Source organism: Oreochromis niloticus, linkage group LG4, assembly GCF_001858045.2.
Source record: "Oreochromis niloticus isolate F11D_XX linkage group LG4, O_niloticus_UMD_NMBU, whole genome shotgun sequence".
Lineage (NCBI taxonomy): Eukaryota > Metazoa > Chordata > Actinopteri > Cichliformes > Cichlidae > Oreochromis > Oreochromis niloticus.
In genome coordinates, this window is record NC_031969.2 from 12,800,789 (window position 1) to 12,818,321 (window position 17,533).

Below are 17,533 nucleotides of genomic sequence, written 5' to 3' on the forward strand. Positions count from 1 at the left end.
ATGGCACAGAAGAGCTTTTGAAAAAACAATGGACACACAGATGGTGAGGATGAGAGTTCCACGTGGAGGTGACCACACCAATTGTTTGTCTCCCTAAATCAAACGGGAGGTGATTTTCTGAGCACCAAGGGGGAGAATAGAAAATGACAAAATAAACGAGTGCACTTTTCTCTCTCTTCTCTTTCTTTCATCTGCCCGTCCACCAAAGAAGAATGATGCGTCTTTTTGTTGTGCTGGCTGACACAACCACTCACACACACATATACTCCCTCTCAAACATCCTCTGCAGCACTCTGTTTGGACCACACTGTGGCTGCCTCTGTGTGATCTGATGAATGACACCCCCATTTCAATTACTGCCCCTCCTCTGTGCTTCTGGCTGTCTTTGAGGCTGCCTCTCACATGTTCCTCATCTTCAAACCAGCCTCTTGAACCAAATCTAGTGAAGTGTCCATGCTTGTGACAGGCAGGCAACGTCGCTGCACTAAAACCTCACTGAAAATGCCAAAGACTGAGCTCTACTTTTTAGTCTTACAAGAGAGAACGTATGGACGAGGTCAGATGAGGACTGCAAAGAGAAACATGAGTTCTAGGTCTTCACTAATCACTTCATATAACACACTCTGTCACTCATGCTGCAAAATGCCTCAGAGCGGACGCAAAGTTAGATTTCCTCTCGGGTCAATATCAGACTTGCGTAATTGAATATTTGAGCATCTGTCTTTAAAACAAACAACTTTGGGATCATCTTTGACACAAATTTAAAATCTGACAAACAAATCAATGCTGTGGTCAAGCTCAGGACAACCTCCACACTAAAATCTTTTCAAAAATTTTGAAAGGGCTATGCATGCTTTTAGAGCATCTGGTCTGGACTACTGTAGTACCATGTATACTGAATGACTGAGATCGACTGTAATTGCTTTACATCTCAATATGTGGTAGATATGCTGTGTCCATACACTCCCTCAGATTATTAAGATCTGCTTCATAATAAGTCCATCCAGCAGTTGAAGCCTGTTTAAAACAAAACAAAAACTGTCATTGCACTAATTCTTTAGACTGATTGACCTCAGAAAAAAATCAGCTGTAATACTTTTTAAATCTAAGATGAAGTCATGCTTTTGCACTGTGCTGATCTCTGGGACTGTGTTTGGAGCCATGTTTTTTTTTAATGCAGATAGTGTGAATGAATGTAGTATGAACTTTTAGGAATCCTTTTATTTCTTTATTTATCTTTACTCTTAAGCACTTTGGTTCTAAATCTCCTATACAAATAAAAGTCATATATGTATGTCTGCTCTTTTTAATGTAATAATTTTAAAACTTAATACAAAGTGAGCGGTTAAAGGGTTATACTCTAAGTATAAGTGTATTAGACACACACCCTCTCCAGTTCAACAAAAATGCTGTACGCTGTAAAGGGCTGGTTTTCAGCATGAATTTCCCTAGTGGTGAGAACACAACTGAATTATCCTGCTTTGAGTTTCCAACTTTGGAGATTAGCTTCAAAATAAACTTATGTTATTTACTTACATTTTTTATTTTAGGGCTACAGTATCTGCTGGAGCTCTTTGGGATATCTAAACGCATTATGTAATTTGTATGTGATGCATGTTGCTAGCAGTCGAAATCAGGCAAGGAAATCTGAAATGAAAATGTTACAGCTGTATAAATTGTGGTGAATGCCTGCGACAGGTGCAGTGCCTAGATATTAACGGATGATGAAATGTTTATTTTGCAACCAGTAGATCATTTCCTATGACTCAAAGCCCAAGCTCTTTAACATTACAAATGTTTAAATTAAGCTGTAATAGCTATATGCTGATAAAAAAAAAACTATTGGATACACAATGGAAGCTGTGGACATTAAACTAATCAAATTTGAAACTTATTTTCAGTTTTTAAGGCTTTAAACTAGTCACGGTGAAATAAAATGCAATTTTTCACTCTTTGTGAATACACAAGGATTTATTACGATGTGAGCAATGATTGTGTTCTGGACATAGATGATATGATCTGTGTGGTTTTGCGTATTATTTATCATCTGCATGTAAATACATGTTTACGAAGGAGATATGAAACAGCAGTAACCGTGCTCAGAGAAATTACAAATGCTTATGACCATGGCCTTCACTGGTTTGATTTATGCTGGCAACAGCAGCATAATCCAAATATTATTGAGTCCACATGTTTAGGGAACAACACTGCTCTAAAATGACTCTTTGACAACTCATAAATCTGACATCTGAGAGGTCAAATAAAAGGAAAGATCATCTCCAATATTATTTAAAAGAAAGAGACGTTAAAAATAGATTGAAAAAAGGAGTTAAATGTGAAAACATGTTTGTCAGAGAGGAAAGTGGTGTATAAAATGATGACAGCAGATGGTATATAATGGTTATAGCTGGGAAAACGCAGAGGAGCAAAGCATGAGGAAAGGTAAGAGGGAATGTGACAGATGGTAAACATGGCTGTAGCCTAAACAGCCTCTTGGTGCTCTGTTTGATTGACTTGCACATGCTCAGTATGCAAGGTCAGTAGGTAGTCAAGCAAAAAGACCTTCCTCAAATCCCTATCACTTGTACTCATCACGTGTGCACATACAAAACACAAACCCAGCACCGATTACAGTTCCTCTAATGGCCACTTGAGGTTGGATAGAAAAAATTGCCATAGACTTGAATGCTAGAAAAAGACAAAACTAAAAAGCAATAAAAATGCATGTTTAAAGGCTGGTACAAGGCCTTTATAGATTTTCTCCCATCATAACAACTGTTGGTCTGTCATTGTTATTTTGTTTATTTAATATCTCATCTATTTGGATTCTGATCAAACTTAAAGCCACATGACCTCTTTCACTAGCACCTGTGCTGACTATAGTGACCAGGTACTATTAAGGTGTCGCATACACATAAAAGTAAACACTGCAGGACAACGTTATCCAGTAAACAAAAGCAGGGAAGGTTTTTATTTTGGGTCAAGTGCATAAAATGACTGACATATTCTACAGGAAAAATCTCATTCAGGTAATTATCAATCACAAGAAGTTCTCACCATAATCTGCATTTCTACAGGTATTCAGGGAAAAAAAGTAGAGCCAAAATAATGCAGGTTTATGCTGTGCCAGTTTGTTACCACATTTGGATGTGGTAACCATGCAATTTTATAAAATGTATTTTTCATCTGAGAAAACAAGAAATTGGGCGTTTCCACTTGTTGTTAACCAGCTAGCTCCAGCCCTTCCCACTTCCCCCATTTTGCCCAATGGTCAGGTCATTACAGTGGTGGTCCTCATTCCCTGTCAGGTATGTTCAGTCTGTTGTTACCGTTCACAAAATTAAATTCCACCAACGTGGTTAGCAGTTGGTAATGTTAGTCCTCATTCTGCTCTGGAGTTATGCTGTGGCCTAAAGGGATGACTCTGAACTCACTAAGACTGCAGAGAAGAAAAAGGAAACCAGCAGCAGTCAAAAATGGCAAAATTCATTCACAGGATAAGAAACATACTAAAGTGGCACTTCTATGTACAATTACTGATGTTGTCAAAATGCATTTACATAAATATGCCAAGTATTTGCTGAGCAACTAATTTGCACCTGTAGAAACACGACGAATGATTAAAAAGTGCTGTCTGCATATTAAAGTTAAGTAAAGTGATAGGAGATCGGAGGTTTTCTCATCGTAACCTAACAATGATACTTCATGCAACATAAAGCTTGACTCTGAGAACACCAGATAATCATTTAGTGCGACTTAAACCACGCTGTGCAGGAGCCATAACATGCCTCCTGCTCATGTCATACACCCAGTTCAGTGGATCCATGTACTGTAGATTGTACCTGTAGGAACAGACACAGACTTTGACATTTCTAAATGAGCAGACACACTGTTATGCTGCCACAGTAAAGCATTTCAAACACAAGTTGTCGCCATGCTATATTAATGGGGACCCATTGTGTTCATTGCGTTAACAAGAATCCCAACCAGGCATTTATATGCGACCAGTCTCGAAGAGCAATCAGAATCAAAAGGCATGAGTGTCGGATCAAGTCTGGAAGTGGCACCGACCTGAGCATGGCTGGATTATACTTTCCTCCTCCTGTTCCACAGAACACCAAACTAAAGCTATAAAAGCAATGTATCCTCCATCCTTTAAAATGGTAGAAATTTTGATTACAGGATCTCCACTGTAACCTACGTATCCCACTGAAGAAACCCAATTATATGCCAGTGATCACTTACAAGCCTCCTTCATTAACATTATGTTGACAAATGAACAAATTACATAAATACCCTTGTATTTTTGTTTTTTCATTAGTTTAATGACCTCGGGCAACACGCAGTGGTGATAAAATAAGATTATATGTTTGAAGGCCTCTTCAGAAATGGAAAATTTCTTCATTTTAATTATCAGCTCAGAGAAGACGAGAGCAACTGATTAAGTCAAGACTTCCACAATTGCCTGCTTACTCAATTTACACAATAGACAAAATAGTAGAATTGTTTAAAGACTGCTAGTCTGGTTTAACTAGTAAAGCAACAACTCAGATAAGATCATCTTTTTATGGAAAACAAATAACTAGTATAACTATTTTATTGACATCAATCTGGGCGAGTCTGCAGGCTTTCAGTGACTTTGTGGTTACAGTTTTAAGGCATTAACTTACACTTGTGGAAAAACACACATGAAATTCCGCATTTTTTAGATGCAAACTTTTAGCGTAGCATATCAACTTCATCCTAAAAAAATCAAGTCAACATTTAGCATTGATGAGCTTATCCTGATCTTTCTAAACAAGAAAAAGAAGAAACTGAGATTTTGGGGTTCATCCAAAGAAGGCAGCAGCGGGTTCATGGTTTGATCCAGGAGCTGAAGCTGTATCACGCCTGCTTTCGTGCATATTTCAGGATGTCAGTGGGGCAGTTTGAGCTTTTATTGGCAGAGCTGGGACCACATCTGAGGAGGCAGAGAAATCATTTCAGATTGACCCGGAGCAGCATCTAGCTACGTGTCTGAGGTAAAATAGTATTATTTTATTATTTTCATATCATTGTATATTGAACACCTGTGCAGACTCTCAGCTATGAGCTCATCTGTTGCCAACAGACATCTACTTGGTCAAATCTATTTATTCCCATAAAAATCTGAAAAGCTTGGTTTTGGTGAGTCCAAAGAATATTTTTTACGCACAGAACATTTTCATGGATATCTGGGCAAAAACTTCCTCTTCTGTCCACTGGTCATTGATAATAAATGCAGATATTATAAAACTATGCTTTTGTCAGACAGTAGCCAGCACTTCTGACACTGGATTTTTGGAAAATGCAATGGTTTTACTCACCCTAAGAACAGTTTATATGTTTATATGGATGCAATGAATGCCTGCTTAACCATGACTGGTCAGTAGTAACTGGAAGCTGTACTAAACTCTTATCTCATGTTTGTACAATTGTTTGCAAACACCATCTTACAGAGATTACATAGAAATTAGCATGCTGTCATTTGTATACTCAAATTTTAGGCATTTCAGTATTAGCGCAAATTGCTTTTCTTTATTAACCGATAAGTGAAACTACTGCTAAAAATCAGAGATCAAGAATTATGAAATGAATACGAGACTTTCTAAAGATGGAAAAACACAGGTGGCAGGTGCACAGAGGAAGGAATTAATGATGGACATTGTAGGCAGCAACCCTTATTCCTGATATTCTTGATAAAAAAAAATAAAAAGAATCATATATTTGTAACCCAGCATGCACTGCCTTTGTTTATCTTTCCTAAACAGAAGTAGAGGTAATACCATTAGCTGTATAATAAATGGCTTTAGTGGAGAATCAGCTGTTATCTTCAACTGACAAAAGAGGTTACTTCCATATAAGGTGAGGAAGACGCAAAGCCTGTTGTGCGTACCGGGAATTTTGACAGGACAACAAACCTTGTGAATGGTGAAATTTTATTCTAGTCGCTCTACAGAGAGAGAGAGAGAGAGACAGAGAGAGAAAGAAAGAGAGAGAGAGATAAACAGTGCCACTGTACAGAAGAGCTCTTGTGAAATTCACACAAAAAATATTGTTTTTACTCTTTATCATTTATAATTCTCCATGATGATGTATTTCAGTATGAATTTACAAGCGATGTATACAGGTGTCATTTCTAAATATATTCAAAATAGTTCCTTAAAAGTCTTTGAGGAAGTTTTTTTTTCTTTAAAAAAAAAGGAAAGAAAAGAAAGAAAAGCTATATTCTTACAGCAAACCATAAAGAAAGAGGTCTTGTATCTTTGGAGGGATAGCAGACTCAAAGTTGAGGGTTGCTTTTTTTTTTTTTTCTTCTTCTTCTTCTATCTTCATTACAGTTGAAGTCCTGACTACACATGAAGGAGAGGGAAGAGAGAAGCAGAGCTGGTGATACAGTAATTCTCACCTGCCATTGGAGGAAGAGCACAGATGTCCCACCAAAATAAGCCAAGCCCTGACCCGTGACCAACCACTCTACTAGCCAAAAACATGGCCTGATAATGACCAGCCAGCCAATGAGAAAGTTGCACTGGGGTCAGGTCCTTAACCTCTCCCCCGAAACAGCAGCAGCATCTTCATTGTGTTAAACACAGATAATTTTTTTTTCCTCTCAAATATGTATATACTCATCACACCTGGTTACAACGCATTAGTGATCATAACATCATAACAAAAATATCAAACGAAGAAAAGAAACAAAACATTAAAGTTGTTACATCTGGGGTTGCATGCCATCACCTCATTAGTTATCATTAAATGTAATTAAAATACATTTTTGCCATTAAAAAATAGCAGGGTTGTCATCACAAGGGTGTGTCTGAGAGTGTGTGTGTGTGTGTGTGTTTCTTTGTGTATGTTTGAACAGAAAACATCATCAGTTTACATGACAGTTCTGTAAAAGTAGGACAAACGAACAAATTGCGATGAGTTCATAAAACGCAAGGGTGCCATTTGATATTTTTCTTATTTTTTTACATGTGCATATTGTTCACTTGTCAGCTCACACAAGCAGCATGTGGAGATAAATATGATAGCAATAAATATGTAGATAAGATGCAAAAAAAAAAAAAAAAAAAGAGAGAGAAAAGGACAAATCTTGCTCTTCAGTCAACACTGAGTAAGCTGATTGGGAAGCTAGGGGGAGATTCACTGCAGTATTCCAAGAGTACAAAAAGGGCGATATGACAGTGGTTAAAAATGGAGCTTCAATCGAAACACAGTGGCTAATGCAGTCAACTGCCATTCGAAGTCATGGAGAGGAGGAACCATAAGGGTAGCGTTTCAGATTTTGGATGTTTAAGAAACATCCTTCGTTCTGTGAAGGGTGCTCAGCTTAGTGTGAAGTGGAGCTGCATACAGCACATCCCACACACTGGGAAAACAATCTAAGCCCCCCTCTCACCCCAACCCTACCGCTGACCCTTCACTCCCTCCTTCGTTTCCTCTTCTATCTTTGCTTGGGTTGCATGAGCTCAGGCAGAGAGCTGAACTGGAAGACCTTGGACTGGTAAACATCAAAAAGAGAAAAGTTTGATTCTGCCTTATGGCCGCTTCTTCTTTGTCTTTTTTTTTCCCTTCTTTTTTTCCCTACAAAAATAACAAAACAAAAAGAAATTCTGCGGCACATCCTACAGCTCTTGCTACTGTTATTAACGCCCCCCTAAAATGTACAGAATCATCCTGAGGTATATTATTTGAAGCAATTTTGGCTTTTGCAAATCTAATCAATCAAGCAAATCAGTCAGTTAAGATCATTACATGACTTTTTTCTTTAGACAGTACATTTTATAAAGCATGATGCTACCAAGGAAAAAAAAAATCTATGCGTGTGCAAGTCTTGTTAAAGAAAAAAAAAGGAATCAACGAACAAAATACACAATCAGATTAGGAACCAAATGTTCTGGTTAAAAACTTCAAGCTTACCCAAGTTCTGCCATGCGCGCACACACGACTTATTCCATGCCAATGGATGGATACGTAATTGATGACCACATAACACCCATCCCATCCCGCATCCCTCCTAAACAACGCTTCAAGGTAAACAAGGGATCCGTCCCAAGCAGTCTTCACATCCTCAAAAGCCCTGGTTGGTTGTAGATCAACAGTTCCACACAAAGTTAAATCATCGAAAATTCTGAACGTAATCCCAGGCTAAACTGTAGAGGCTGGACGAACCAACCAAAGTTCAATTTTTAGTACAGAAAATGATTCAAATTAGCTCTATAGACATCAAACACTCCAGCGATGTCATATTGATGGAGGAAGGGAAGAAGGAAAGATGAAAGAAGGAAGGAATCATTGGTGTTTTTCATAGCTAATACCCTGTTTCTCAGTGGCGTGGATATTAAAATAATAATTAATTAAAAAAAACTCACACATTATTGCCCACCAAAAACAAGATGATGGTGGTGGAAACAGCTGCGCTTAACCTTTTTTATTTTGTTTATCTCCTCTTTGCTCTCTTCCCTTCCACCTTTACCTCAATCATGACAATTTTACTAAGTAAGAGGGTCGAGGATCACCACGTGATGGTGCACACAGCCATCCACCGCATCCGGCAAGACGCAGCTACTTTCAGAAAAATGTAAAATATGTCTTAGAGTGTATATGTGTATTTTCTCTTCTCCGACACAGAATGAAATCAACACATGCAAAATAATCTGCTACTCATGAAGGTATTTTTCAGTAAGCTTTGTTGTTTTTTCTTTAAGGTTTTTTTTTTTTTCAAAAGCAAATGTGGGAGGTTTAAACTAATGGCTATTGTGCTACCAAATAAGCAAACACTAAAATCCTACATAGGGGGATCCGGATGCCAGAATCCCTAAGAAATCTTATAGTTCAAGAGAATAAAAGCAATACTTCGCAATTATTGTTTTTTTATGTGCAGAGCCACAAATGAAATGCCCATCAAGTGCCTTAGGTTTCCCTGCTCGTCTGTCCTTTTCTATCAGTCATTTTGTCAGCATGCTTTTTATCTGTCAGTCTGTAAACAATATTCATTAAAAGCACCTGCATCGCTCTCAGCTTCTCATCACTGTCGCGTCCCTCAGCGTGGGCTGAACATACAAAGTCGTATTCTGAACAAGAACATGCTATCAAACAGCCACAAACTATTTGATGCTCCACTATGTGCCATTTAGCCAATCACTTCCTTCCTCACTCTCTCTCTCCTCTTCCACTGCCAGGTGTCTTAGTGGCCATATTTGTCAGCATAACAAGCAGCAGACCGTTGGACTAGCTCTCTGTGACGCCCCTGCCCTCCTGGGATGCCTCCATGTCTGGCCTGCCCATCTGGTCTTTCTGTCAAGCCTTTTCTCTTCAGCTGGTGAGCTCTAAGGTTGACAGTGGAGGTGGAAAGGAACACGGCGAGAAGGAAGGTGGACAGTGGCTAAAGAGCTTCCTCTCGCTTCCTTTAATTCCAGTGTCATATAATTCCTCTCATCCTCCTCACGCCTCCTCGCAAATTTGAATGCCAAGTCAACTGATTCCTTTCTGAAAGCTATTGCAGGGAGCCCTGTGTTACTCTAACGTATACGGTACCATATTGGTTCCACTTATGGGGCTATGCCGTTTTCTACTCCTAAAATCCTATTTAATTACCCTCCTCTTTACACAAGGATACCTTATGGCAGAGTGCTGGCCCTATAGCTGTCTCACTGGTACATGGGAGAGAATGGATAGAAATGGTGATATCAAGAGAGTAGTAGTAATACCGTCATACCCAAGTGGGCACAAGTTCGTTTGGATTACAATGTTGAAGAGAAGAAATCGTAGTGTGGCTATGGCATCCCTTATTGGATAACATAGTTGATAAATTATAATACAAACCCAGAGAGGAGTAAGAAGGAGAGAACACATTATTTCTTATATCAACTAAACATCTGACTCCAGACTGGGAATTTTTTTATACACCCGTCTATTGCTGAACTGGGCTGAGTTTAGGACGCCACGTGGGGCTGGGTATGCACTAGTCTTATTGGCTGAGTAAGGCATCGCATGCTCTTTATTGTACATGTCATTAGCTATCCGCCCGTCCCGTGAGCAAAATGAAGTGGTGGATTTAACAGAAGAGCGGAGATTGTTCGCATCGTTGCGTGTATTGATGGGGGCCACTGAAAGCTGTTGGTAAATATCAGAGGAGCTACGCCCATGGACCAGTCTGCTGCTGGTGTCATCCCTCAGCGAATGACTGAGAAAAGGGTTTTCCGAGCCATGGGCCGGGTACAGGGACTTGCTCCTCTTGCTCTCCTCTAGGTTGTGGTTAAACAGCATGGACTTGGACCCAGTGCCAAAGAGTCTGCCAGAGTAGGGACGCATACCAAAGAGGTTTGCGTAGTGCGAGTCAGACGTGGAGTCCAAGAAGCGATCCTTCTCCTTGAGGCTGACACTGCGTGCCGGTCGGCCCAGATCTACATCTTTGGGCTTTTCAAGCATGATGTTGTCAAAGGAGTGCTGACGACTCAGCCTCAAGCGATTTCTTTTTTGGACATGCGGCCCATCTGTCTGTGGCCAGTACAGACCAAACATTTCATCCGGTTGCTGCTGCTGTTGGTGATGCATGGTAGGACTGACCAAAGGGTCTGCAAGGAGCTGGTCCTCACTAATGTCATACAGGTTGGCCGTGTGGAGGCACGCTTCACACCGATTATAAGGTGAACGTGTGCCCGAAGCTGAGGCAGAACCAGTAGAGGAGTACGGCCCTGCAGGTGGGTAGCTAGCAGTCACTTTGGATAAGCAGGAACGGCAGTGTGTCTGTTTGTAGCGATCAATGGATTCATGCGGGGACAGGGCAAGGTTTTTCTCTTTCAGGTTGTAGTGTTTTGAGTAAGTTGGATCTGGTAGAAGATCCGAGTCTGTATGATGCAAAGGCGAGGAGTTCAGATGAATAATGGGCTGCTCACACTTCCTATAGTTGTCACTGTGGTCGGAGTAGATTTCGGGGTATTCCAAATCATCCGCAGCAAGACCGCGGCTCTCACGGTAGTGAATGGGGTCTGAGTGGAGGCTCAGCTCCCGGTCTGAGTCGATAGTGTAGATTTTCTCTCCTCCTCCTCCTCTCCCAGTTTGGTTGGTTCCGCCGCTGACCTGCTTAGTCTTTAAGTAGGACAGCTCCACCTCACTGCAATCCCTTGGGTATTTTGACGTCACCGATCTTTTTTTTAAGTTGTCCTTGGGCTTCAGGTGCTTGTTGTTTTCTGGGTCCTTGTAGGAGGCTGCTCTACTAGAACAGTCTGAGATGTCAGAATGGGCTGCGTCTTCAGGGAGGTACCGCTGCGTCTTCATTGACATTCGTGGGTCTGGCATCAGCATGTCAGGCATCGGCGAGGGCCCGGGTGGTACTGAGCGAACCGTGTCCACCGACTTCTTCCACAGCGTACGTTGCGGCTTTGCATTAGTCTGGACTGCGTCAGCACTTACTGCTACCTCCACTGTGTTGGGATTGGCATCATTCAGGGTTAAAGGATGCTGACCTCCCTGGAAGATGTAGTTGTTAAGATGATCTTTGTGGCGGTTAGCGAGATAGGACTGCAGGTCGCCAGCATCCCCGTAGATCATATCTTTGGGGGCATAGCTTCGGTTGTCAGCGTAGATGAAGTTCCCCTTCTCTGCCATCATGTCCATGATCATAGGACCAGCTGAGTGCATGAACTCTCGTTTGGGCGAGTTCATGCGGGAGCCACCCAGGTTAGACATGTTGGTCATCTGTTTGGCCGACTTAATGAGCTTCAGCATTTTGTCCTGGGGGCTAAAGTCCAGGTCTGTCTTTTTCTTCATGTCAATGTGAACTCCATGGATGCAACTCCAGATTCCCTGCATAGACATACATGGATGAAGAAGAAGGAAGGGAGAGGTGAAAAAGGAAGGAGAAATGAAGAGGGCGGGAAAGATTCAATGGAATGAGAAGCACAGAATCCAGTGCAAAATTAGTCACCCACTGTAACCATGTAATTGTAATGCAAGTACAGTTTGAAACCATATTCAGTTTATCTTTCTTTCATTATAAAACACATTTGTTTGTTTTTTCTAAAAGAAATAAAAAATTAAAACCAAAACATTAAATATTACATTAAAAATTCTCTAATAGCATCTGTCAACCATAACCCTAAGAACAACTTTTCACAAGGGGACACACACATTCACAAATTCTTTAACTCTCAGCAGTCCAAATAGTAAGATGCTGAAAATTCATTAATGAAGTTAGGTGTCTAATATCTCCCAAATCTCTCTTAGAAGGATTCAGAATGTGACATAAGCCTTGTGTAAGAAAAGCAATAAACAACAAAAACTACCATCAATTTGACCTTTGAACTTTAAGACAAACTACTGTATGAGCAAGTATTGAGTAAACAACAGCTGACAGTTAAATGTCTAAAACAGCCAGAGACCTGTTTATAAAAGAACAAAAGATTCTTTCACCACTGTGACTACTTACTAGTTCACGAATTCATTCTCAGAAAACATTTATCATGTCCCGAAATCAAACAACCTTTTGGTTCAATACACACTTTGCAAAGCTTATCGTGACAAAAAGGGCAATTAAGGTTGTATTTTGTTCTAAATTACTCTTGAGAATGGCTTTGAAGTAACAAGTGCACAAACATCACTCTAAACTTTTGCATACACAGCTCTAAAATGAGAGCAAAGAAAACGTGCTGCTTTTAGAGCTACACGTCTCCATTGTATGTTGATATACACAATAAGGGACAATGCTGACCTTTTAGCAAAATGAGAGAAAATAAATTGATTTGGCATGAGTTGCCATCATTTTACCCCCCAAAAAACATTTTGCAATTAGGATCTATTTTTGTCGATATTCAGGTCCGCCTCGTGATCCCTCCCCCCCGCGCTCCTGCCTCTCATCCTCCTTTGTATTGCTGTCCCTCCTTTCCCTTGTTTAACTCAGTTTCTTAGCTTATCAGCAGCTTTCTTTCCCTGCCCGTATGTGTGCATGTTTGCTCTTTTCTCTTATTCCGCTGACAGAAAATAGAACTAAGAGAGAGCTGTCTAACCCCAATAATACATTATTAGCCCACGAGTCTAGCAGCAGTCTTCACTGCAGCTCATTGCCTTGGATACATCCGCTGTTAACCCTCTAAGCCGCTACTTTTTCACCAAAAGCACCTCTTTTGTCTGTTTTGTTTTTCAAGCAACTTAAACTAAAGATCACATGAAACAGCAAAAGCTGTTTTTAACCCTATGGTGCACAGCTGTGGAACAAACCACTCCATGCTAGTAGATGGCTGTAAAGCAGAAGTATGTAGATAAGTAAGCAAGTGAGAGATGGACGGCACAGCAACAGTAGTGATCATGAAGTTGATTCAAGTTGTACTTCAGCTGAAAGTGGATGGCTGTTTTGCAATTAGGGTTAATGAATCAGCAGCAGTAATATATCAGAGTCAAAATCATCCCTTCAGTAGAGGGACTTTTTGGGGATAAAATGATTTAACCAAAAATTTACTTTCCAACTGACTCCTGCAGTGGAAATGCAAAAAGCTCCTCAACGATTCATAGAGAATTTCATTTTTATGCGACCAAGCTACTTACAAAAATGGGTACTTACCCGACTGATGCTGAAAAGAAGACCCGGCTTGCCGGAGCAGACCCCAGTGAAGCAGTATCTAAGCCTCCAGTAGAAGAGATGCTCAGAGACAAAGGTAATGAGGGAAAGCCCCATGGCTGTGGCCAGCATGTAGAAGACCCCTGCCATGTTGTCAACATCCAGCTGACTGGACATCACCTCGTTCTTCTCATTGTGGCAAATTCCTGTGAGCCACTGGGCTTCTAGTTCCTCCATTTCACCTAAAAGGAAAACAACAAATCCTTTACCAAATAGCTCAAAAACATAATGGCATACATGATATCCATGTCAGAAATTTACTGTTAACTTAAAAGCTGCTGCAAATTTATTTTAGGCTAATGGTGAGATCCTTCATACAGACAGAAACTGAGGATTGTAAGGCGTGCAGTATTGCCATGCTCTGCAAACCGCTTTGCAACCCACTACTTCAACAACTGCACTTTCCTATTCTGTGTTGCACATAATCAATGTCATACTTGGTGTTCTGTGCTGGGACCTCACTGAAGCCCACCCTCCTAATTTTCCTACAACAGAGTCACAGAGTACAGCCAAATATAAATACTTGCAGTTCAAAATAATCATTTTCTTTTGACTAGTGGTCCTGAAAGAACTCTAATTCTACATCTAAAGAATGTAGATACTGCATTTCTACCCTAGAAACGCAATCTATAAATTCAATGGCTGGTAGCACCTTTATATTCTGTCACTTGTCACTGGGCTTACCGTCTCCTCTATGTTGGCCAACAGGGCAAAGATATGTTTCTTAAATGTGGATAAAAAAAGGTACAAAGGAGTAAAGACCTTATCTTTCCTCATTTCTTACTCTATGTTCCTTTCCCTCTGTTCCCCCTCTTTTTCTGGCTTCCTCCGTGACATTTGGCGCGTGGCTAATCCAATCTGTGTCATTCAGGGCCGGATAACTAAGGCTGCTAGTGGGGAAAGACAAATATCATGGCGGTGTTCAGCTAGATGTCTTTGGGGTGCAGACTCAATAAGACATCATTAGCCTGTTGGTACAACTGAAGAACATTTATCTTGTGTCAGACTTGCAAATACACGAATAGACGTAGCCATGCTACCTTTTAAATGAAATTATGGCATGCCGAGAACTGGCTTCAAAAGCAAATTAAGGTGAATGACATCTTTGGGTATCAACAGGTGACTTTGTCTCCTCTTTTTGTTTAATCTATTCAAGGGAAAGGCTGCTGCTCATGCTGTTGCTCTTTCTCCAGAGGGGAAACTATTGCTGAAATTCAGATTTTGTTCTCGTTTCAGTAGTCACACGGCTCGAGCTATAGTCTGGTGTTCAGTCGGTTGGAACACAGGAACACAAGTCACTACAAGTTGGGTTTAAAAAAATGTAGCATGGAGCAGCTAAGACTTTATGTGTCAGTCCAGTTCAGCAGATTCCTTCAAAATTTGTATCTATGTTTTACAATAAGCCTACCTTATAAATCAAGATCAAACCATTCCCGAACGTGACTTGATGATATGAAGTGCAATGAAAAATGCGTATGTTCAGCACTGTGCTTTATGTAGAATGGGGAAAAAAAATGGTAAGAGCACAAGTGTGGAGCACTTGCATACCACTGCCAAACAGGTGTTGCTAAGACAACAGGACGTTACAGTTTTCTAATTATATATATTTTTTGTGAACATTTGTTGTTGTTTTTAAAAACCACTACACGAAGTGTGGCACTGGTTTCCAGACCACCTCCTTTTTTGTCTCTTTTCCTTCTTCACCTCCCTTCCCTCTCTACTTTTCTCCAGATTAATCTTCTCTTTGTCTCTTCCTTGCCCATGAAATGCCATATGCTTTCCGCCCACATTCTGTCTATCTGATCATCTAGCATCTGCCGAGACAACAAGTCACTGTCATCTATCAAGTACCTGCCCTTCTGTCACTTCCCATCTCTACCAGACACACTTGCTTTCCTTGTCTTGCTCTTGTCCCATGCCCTGTGCCTCATCCTCTTTTCTTTTCTTTTTTTTACCTCTCTCTGACCTCCGCGCACGCACGCTGCCTCTTTTCTGACGCTGTCATCACTATTTCATTCATTTCTCCTTCCTCTTGTTACATAAACTTTCCTTTTAGGTCTTTGTCTCGTGCCATTTCCTTTAATCCCTCTCACTTCACCTTTATCTTTATCTTTTTGGCTTCTCTCTTTCTCTTTGTGTGTGTGTTTGTGGGTGGGTGGGGGTGCACAACAACTAGTCTTAACCAGAAGCTATTAACATGGTGCAAAGAGGTATGAAGAGATTGGACTGCAAAGAAGTATTAATTATCAGGAGAAGATAAAGCAAAACAAAAACACAGAGCCTGATTTCTATCAAAATTATCCAGCTATGGAAACATGATGGAGTGTGGCCTGCATGCTCAGAAGCCCTGATAAGATTCAGTTAGAGGGGATTATTGTGACACCAATGTTCATTTAATCAACTTCAGTGCACTTAATGTGAGTGGCTGTGAACGCTCGCGTCAGCAAAACGCTTTCGATGTAAAATGTAAATGAATCTTGTCACTAAAAGCTCCGGCTGTCTCGCATTCGCGCTGTTTTGCAGTAAGAAATTTGTTTAAGTAAAAACTTTTGAGGCAAGTGTAATAAAGGAATCTGGTATTTCAGATAGAGTACATACACACACACACATCTGGTGCTGCAGAGAGGAATACATTAGAATAACTTACACACTCTGCCCTCTGTTTAGAGCAGCCTTTGTCTCCAGAATAACATCAAAGGACTATTTATACTTCACTGGCTTCCCTTTGTGTTGTCAGGCACAGACAAGGCAGCAGAGATGTTTGCATGTGAGTGTGTGGTGGCTGAATTACAGGACTGGCAAGGAACAGTGTAACCTTTTGCCTTTGTGGGTAGTGTCATGCACTTTGAATTTGTATGAGAGTGCTGTGCATGTGTTTCTCACCATCGCCGATAATTGCTAGGATAGCCAGGTCCACCTGTCGTTTCCAGTAGGAACCTTTTTGTAGAGCAATCCCATAGCCGGTGGTAGCAAAGATGTACCTGAAATACACATGCGCACATACACAAATATAGCGTATAGCGTAACTGTAATTACAAATGTCTTCAATAACATACGGCGCTGTGCAACCCCTTATTTTGCTAGGAAAATGGGAAATAGGTGCAGTAATTATTGAAACGGGGCAAAACAGAGTTTGTACAATTTCAATAATCTTCAAAGTCAACATATACGACCACCTTTATTCTTGAACACAGCCTGACCTCTCTTAGGCAACTTTCTTGCTATTTCTTTAAGTAGTCTTCAGGAATAGTTCTTCAGGCTTCTCGAAGGACATTCAGAGTTCCTCTTTGGATGTTGGCTTCCTTTTCTTCTGTTCACTGTCAACATGATCCCACATTATGTTCCACTGTTTTCTCATCCACATCTGCTTTACTGCATTGGTAGTGTCTTTGGGATCATTGTCATGTTGCATAACATGGAAAGCTGATCTTGTACGGTTCCTACAAGATCAGCAAAATTTTGCACTCCCCTCTAAAGACAATTTTGCCAATTATTTGTGTACATGTTTAATTGTGACACCACTCTAATAAGCTACAAAGAAAGTTTTCTAAAGTAAGAGACAGAGGATAGAGTCAGCCACTACCTCTAATGTTTAGCTTAAGCTAATATGAGGCTTCAGCTTACTAAGTAAAATGCTTTTAATGAGTAATCGTTTTTTCAGTGATTACTCATTGAAGGATTACTCAGGAAATACATTCTACAAATAACTGAATTATAGCGATAGTTACCCGCTACCAATGGTCACCAGCTTACATCCCTCATCTCTACCGGCCATGTAGTTGAGCACTGCAGCGTCATAGATGAAGGCGTCCAGCTTGCTGTGGGGCGAGAGAGAGAAAACAAAACAAAACAAAAACAAAAAAACAGGCAAAAAACAGACAAATAAAGGGAAAT

General features: G+C 40.5%; 1 protein-coding gene across 2 annotated transcripts in view; it reads right to left on the reverse strand.

The window, feature by feature from the left end:
- Positions 1-5,939: 5,939 nt before the first annotated feature.
- The window catches only part of grin2aa (glutamate receptor, ionotropic, N-methyl D-aspartate 2A, a), a 162,588-nt gene continuing 150,994 nt past the window's right edge, over positions 5,940-17,533 (reverse strand). For both annotated transcript variants that reach the window (XM_019358061.2, XM_025906858.1), the window contains 4 exons: positions 17,368-17,457; positions 16,523-16,620; positions 13,583-13,821; positions 5,940-11,832 (listed from right to left, as the gene is read on the reverse strand). In XM_019358061.2, coding sequence (XP_019213606.1) covers positions 9,895-11,832; positions 13,583-13,821; positions 16,523-16,620; positions 17,368-17,457 — 2,365 coding nt within the window. In that variant the 3' untranslated portion in view covers positions 5,940-9,894. The remainder of the gene's footprint in view (positions 11,833-13,582; positions 13,822-16,522; positions 16,621-17,367; positions 17,458-17,533) is intronic.